The 6,407-nt window shown below is 36.1% G+C and overlaps 1 protein-coding gene across 6 annotated transcripts; it reads left to right on the top strand.

The window, feature by feature from the left end:
- Nucleotides 1-1,574: 1,574 nt before the first annotated feature.
- Nucleotides 1,575-5,842, top strand: LOC111370663 (YTH domain-containing family protein 1-like). Of its 6 annotated transcripts, none has more exons than XM_022992518.1 (11): nucleotides 1,578-1,711; nucleotides 1,798-1,895; nucleotides 2,338-2,414; nucleotides 2,537-2,696; nucleotides 2,787-2,851; nucleotides 3,235-3,589; nucleotides 3,681-3,754; nucleotides 4,064-4,639; nucleotides 4,734-4,946; nucleotides 5,024-5,164; nucleotides 5,345-5,842. In XM_022992518.1, the coding sequence occupies exons 2-11, from the start codon at nucleotides 1,868-1,870 to the stop codon at nucleotides 5,504-5,506; spliced, it is 1,851 nt and encodes a 616-aa protein (XP_022848286.1). In that variant the 5' UTR covers nucleotides 1,578-1,711; nucleotides 1,798-1,867; the 3' UTR covers nucleotides 5,507-5,842. The 6 variants fall into 6 exon arrangements, with proteins under 6 accessions (XP_022848261.1, XP_022848286.1, XP_022848253.1 ...); XM_022992485.1 differs by having other exon boundaries at nucleotides 1,798-1,922; XM_022992493.1 differs by having other exon boundaries at nucleotides 1,575-1,922; nucleotides 3,681-3,751.
- The last annotated feature ends 565 nt before the right edge of the window (nucleotides 5,843-6,407 follow it).

The raw sequence follows: 6,407 nt of genomic DNA, 5'->3' as shown, positions 1-6,407 counted from the left end.
CGTAATTTAACCTAATTATTTTTTAGTAATTTATGTATTTATAAAATAATTAAATAAATAATATTTTAAATAAATAAATTATAAAGAATAAAAAAATGAAATAAAATGGTTAAATACGGTTCATTTGGTGTAACTTTTTGTGTAACGGTTGGAGATGAATTCTAGTTAGGTGCAAAATTTGGTGTATCGCTAGAGATGACCTTAGTAAAACAAAGTACATCAAGACTGAGCTTTTCTAACTCAATTATACATTATCATGTCATTTTGACATTTTCTATGTAGACAAACTTGAATGTCCTTTTAAACATTTCAGGCATATTTGGTTGGATTGGGCTATGTTGGAGAATGGAGAAGATTAAATAATATTTTTGTTTGTTGTCTACTATCTGGTAAAAAAACGAGCACTTAATGAATATTTGACATCCCTCTTAAATTTTTACAGTCAATTCATGGATATATGCTTTCAGTATGAATCATCTATGTAACCATTGTAAATTCGTTACTGTATTCCCAGAAGGTGCAAAATAAATTAATTATTGAAAGAAATAAGTCAGATTTTAGTTTTGCTGCAATGTTTACTCTTCATCATGTCAATTGATTTGCTTTGGTCTTTTAAAATATTAGTTTCTTTTATTCATTGTCTTTCTATTATTACAATTTAAGATAATTTGTTTTAACTTGTATATTAGGTGCTCATTGAACACGATTCAAGTCAATAAAGTCCTTGGAGTGAGTTGTTTCAGCATGGCTGGTTGGGAAAGTAATGATGAGGACACTAGGTTAGTGATAGTTTTCCCATCAAAGGTTGAAACTAGATATTCGTGTGAAGTCATGGTGTTGCCTTCTCATTGTGAGGCACATTCATATTAGAACTTTTGGGAAGTCTCTAGGATCTGTATCTTTATTAAAGTTCGTTGTCGCTCAAATTACAGACAATTCATTAGTGTTAAGTGTGCAAGCACAAAGCATGAGAAGAAATGAGTATCAAAAGTGTAGGAAAAATGGGTTGTTTTTTGTTTTGGTTAAAGAATATAAAACTTCAAATATTCATCAAAACTCGACATTTTAAACTTTAATGACCAATCAAAGACATGACCAAAATTCAATGACCAAAACTCGATATTTGTCAAAGTTCAGTTGCAAAAACTCGACATTTTAAAGTTCAGTGGTCAATCAAAGACATGGACCTAAATTCATTGATCATTGGAACAATTAACTCGTGCAAATTGGAGGACAATAAAGCACAAATGAGAAAACTCATTCCCCTTGTTCGTGTAGTTTTCTTCACAAGACTCAACCGTAATGACTACATTTCAAGAATAGCGCAGCCAAAAGTTTGACTGGGCATAATGGAAATGACTCAAATGAGTGGAAGTGGTTAAGACCAGATCCTAAATGAATCATCCCATGGACAAGTACATAATAACCAGTCTTGTAGCCACTCCAAAGGAAAGGGACACTTATGGTGATTAGGTTTTCGAATGGAAGCAACTAGAAATTTGCCTTTTACTCCAGTAATAAACATACAGGAAAGAGTTTGCATAAAATTTTGTCGTAGAGGCGTGGTGCCATTTAAATCAGACCGCTCTGCTCTTATTTATTATAGAAAAACCGCTTTGTTTTGGGTCTCTCCCCTAAATCGAAAACCCAAACTTTCCTCCTCCCTGGCGGCTAGATACCTCACAGACAGCTCTCTCTCTCCAAGCCAAATGTTACTTCTCTTTCTTAGCTAGTTTACTTTCCAGTCTTCAGAGAGTTACTGCTTTATTTACAAATCCCTCTCTTACATATATATAGGTTAAGTATATAACAAGGCTTGTACATAGATACAAGAAACCAGGTTTATCGAGATACTTGATAATTGGCCATGGCGTCCGTCCCTTCAGCGTCAGATAGTATCCTCTCTTCATCTACTTCTCTGGGTAGGCTTAATTTTTGGCTGTTTCTTCATATTCTTACGAATTATTCTGTATTTCTATTGTTCAGGGGTGTTTTTCTTCTCCATACCTTGTATTACTCGATTAATGAATTACTCTGCGGTTCTTATAATTTTAACTATTCATGGGTTTTTCTAAGGTTTAAGGGTTTTTGGTTTATCCAAAAAAAAATTGTGTTCATCTGCTCTTTTTCTGAAATATTTGTCATGTTTCTCGTCAAGAGCATATTGAATTGGGATTTTGTGAAGGTAAATATGTACTGTTTTTGACCGATTGTGATATTTTTTTAATGTATTTGTGTTGTATGATCATAAATGAAGGATGATTTTCATAGCACATAATGAACAGATTAGGGATTCCCCTTAGATGGTTTTATTTCCTTGACTTTTAACTGTTCCAGAAGTAGCAGACGTGCTGCATAAATTGTCCTTGGATAGGCAGAACAAATCGCTTCAAGTTCCTGACTCTAGAAAGAAGGTAGTGTTTTAAAATCTCTCTCGTTTGGTTGGTTTTAGAATACTATCATCTTACTAATTTGTGAAGCTTTGTTCAAATTTTCTGCTGAATCGTGCTCATATAATAGTGTTTCTTTGGAATAGACGACTGCTGTTCAGTATTCACCTGTTGAATCTGGGACTTCAGCAATTGGGTTGAACAGGCCATATGAGAGATCTACAACTTCTTTTCATCAGGATTTCATGGATCCAAGCATGATCTACAACCCCAGTGGTTATCCTTCATCTACATACTATTATGGAGGTAGCAATTATTTTTGACTACCTTGCTTGTTTTACAATATGCGTACCCTAGTTGTCATGGTATTAGACTTCTTATATGGTATTCATGCAGCTTATGATGGATCCGTGAATGACTGGGATAGATTTTCAACTCCGGATGGAGCCGAACAGGTTTCAGTAAGTTTTTAATTCAAAAATTGTATCATCTTATTTCTATCAATTTACATTTTCGGTTAGAATAGATTTTAGATGCAGTCTGGAGATCTATCCTGCGACACCATAGATTAAAGTGAAGAAAGAATGATGAAGAGGGAGGATATTGGGATAAAGTTTGCTTAATTACAAATGTGTAGTTACTTTGTTACATTAGCAATCCAACTAAAAAAGGACAGACAGAGAGCACTGTTTAGGCATCGGATATAATTAGTCTTCTATGATGTAGATTAAAATTATCTCACAAACATAGCTATCCATTGTTGTATTTAGCATTGCAGATTATAAGTCAAATGCAATTACCAAGCATTTTGAAGGAGGTTTCTGATTCTGATGATATCATATAGGGTGTTTATGGGGAGTATCATGGTTATACTTATGCACCATATGGTGCATATTCCCCTACAGCTTCATCCATGGGGCATGATGGTCAGCTATATGGGCCACAGCAGTACCAGTATCCGACCTCTTATTTCCAACCTTCTACTCAGACCAGTGGATCTTACGCGCCCAATCAGATCAATGCTTCCGTACCCAGTGTCGCTGAGGTGCAATCGCAAGCAGAAACAGCTAATGGAAATATGCCTTCCGTAGGAAATTTTACTGCCTATAGAAGCAACTTGTCAAAGCCTTTAAGACCATATGACCAGAACTCAACTATGAATTGCAATGATTCCTATGGATGGGGAGGATTGCCATCAGGTAATTCTTTGATTTTAGGCAGTAAATTTCGCCTGTCATGCAGATGGGCTATATAAAACAATTAATCTCTGATTGAATCCTAATCCTACAGCAAGTTCTGGGATCTCCTCAGCAGTTTCACATGGCTACAATTTTTCTACTGGAAGGAATCACAACCAGCTGGTGGTATGCTTTATCTGAGTTATTCATCTGTCTCTGGAATGAATTTGTATCCTATTACTATTTAAGAATCCGTTATACGTCCCTTAAATACCTCGCAAATCTCCAGATAAGTAAAAAAGGCTGCCACCACCAAAACATAAGAGAGAAAAGGGATGAAAAAAAAAAAATCAATTTTCTATGGCTGGAAAATATATTCCTCTTTTCATTTGTATATACATTGTTTACTTTACAACTACTTTATATGCTTTGTTAGACATTTTGTTATCAATTGCTGCAAGCTGTTGGTAAGATTTGGGTTTGTTCACTTTACAGGGCCTGCAACCCCCTGGAGGAACATCTGGATTGGGCGCAACTGGATTTCCGAATCAAGTGTATGCTAATCACAAGATTTATGGTCAGTATGCAAGTAGTGGCGGCAGATTTGCACCCAACCGTTATTATCCTAGGACCAACAGCCATGGGTGGTTAGCTGTTGATAACAAGTACAGTTCCAAGGGTCGTGGTAGTAGTTTATACGGAAACAGTAATGAAAGCATGGATGGTTTTAATGAATTGAATAGAGGACCTCGAGCAAAGGGCTTGAATGATCTGAAAGATGCTGAACCTATCACATTGCCAGTGAAGGGACTGAGCCTTCCCTTGAAGGGTAACGACAAGAACAATTTGCCTCTTTCTCCAGACAGACAACAGTACAACAAAGAGGATTTCCCTGAAAAATATGCAGATGCTAAGTTTTTCATCATCAAATCTTACAGTGAGGATGATGTGCATAAAAGTATTAAATATGGTGTCTGGGCGAGCACGCCCAATGGTAACAAAAAACTAGATGCTGCATACAAGGAATCTCAAGAGAAATCTGCTGGATGCCCTTTGTTTCTGTTATACTCTGTAAGTATCTGCTTGTTTCCTTTTGGCTTCCTTCTACGAGTAGGGATAAAAACTCATGGTTTGATACCTTTTTGAGAGAATTACTTCATTACAGGTCAATGCCAGTGGACAGTTTGTTGGTCTTGCAGAAATGGTTGGTCCAGTTGATTTTGACAATAGTCTGGAGTATTGGCAACAGGATAAGTGGAGTGGTTGCTTCCCAGTGAAGTGGCATATTGTCAAAGATGTGCCTAATAGTTTGCTTAGGCACATCACACTTGAAAACAACGAGAATAAACCTGTGACAAACAGCAGGGATATTCAGGAGGTGTACCATTTATTATCTGATATTTACCATCTTCTTAGTTTTGATGCTCCTGTCTTATAACTTGGTTCTTGCTGCAGGTTGGAATTGATCAGGGTATTCAAATAATTAAGATTTTTAAAGGCCATTCTAGTAAGACATGCATTCTGGATGATTTTGAATTCTATGAAGGGCGTCAAAAGACTATGGTAGAGAAGAAAGCTAAGCAACGGAAGTTGAAGGCAAGTTAATGATTTTAAAGTTGTATATGCATATGTATAGTTTTTCAACGAATTATTTTGTGCGTTGTCTGCCTTGTTTTCTTTTTCTTTATCTTTTTTTTTTTTGGGTGATATTTTAAATATTGGTAGTGATTTATATGAGCTTATCAATCTCATATACCTTTTTTTATCCTATAACAGGTTGCGAATGTGGAGATACGTGAGTCTCCCTCAACTGAAGATGTTGATAAAAATGGGCATGTGGGAAAACTGAGGGAAAACAAGATTGTCCCTGCCACCTTGAATTCCGAAGCTGCAGCATGTGAAATTATCACGATTAATGGAGAGCACAAGGTTTTGTAAGAGAATGAATCAGTTGCAACAGCTGAAGATTCTTCCGTGTTCAAAGCCAGTGGTGAAAGAAAATGATAATTTCAGATGGTTGCTAATGCACTCAGATTAGGATGCTCTTATAGATAATGAAGTTACTGAATTTAAACAATGCTTTTTCTTTGATAAAATTAGTGTAAACAAGCTACTGTTATTCTAATGTTTCTGCAGCCTATCTCTTGAGATGGGCAATAATGGTTGATTTGTGGCAGTGCACATATTCCCACATGGATAAAGGACCTTACAATGGCATTACATGCGGTATTTCTGCTGAAAGTAAAAATATCTGCCTTCTGTTGCCTGACACTATTTTTTTATCCTTAGCAAGTAATTTTAATTTGGACGTTGTCACTGGAATGAGCTTAAATGGATTTACGTATGCTATATGTACAATTAAAGGGTCATGGCTTCTCTCAAATTGTGCGGTTCTGTAATATTGGATTAATATGATTCGCATATAGACTTTAAGTTAATGAATGGTAGATAGTTGCATTGGGAGGAATGCCAGTGATATTGGATTAATATGATTCTCGTCATTCTTTTCTTCTATTTTTCACAAGGACTACATCTTTGGGTTCTGCACTTCTGCTGCAGATCATGGCTTCTTGTTGAGATCACGTGACTGACTTGGAGGTCATTTGGATGCTCCTTTGTTGAGCCCTTGGTTCACATTCTCAGCTATTTCTCCCTTTTTGACTCTTCTACTTAGCTCATGGGCCTTTCCAAATAGAAAACGATGTTCTCTGGTTAAGTTGTTCTCGACATAGGATTTCTTAGTATCCTTAAGGGTTTTTCATGTTATTTTGTGTTTAATGCTTAGGATCTCATTGTTTTCTGACTTCAGCTGACTTGCTGGGCTCGTATTTGTTTTGAA

Source organism: Olea europaea, chromosome 2 (assembly GCF_002742605.1).
Source record: "Olea europaea var. sylvestris chromosome 2, O_europaea_v1, whole genome shotgun sequence".
Taxonomy (NCBI): domain Eukaryota; kingdom Viridiplantae; phylum Streptophyta; class Magnoliopsida; order Lamiales; family Oleaceae; genus Olea; species Olea europaea.
The sequence above is the reverse complement of the archived record's forward strand: the minus strand, read 5'-3'. Positions and strand labels throughout refer to the sequence as shown.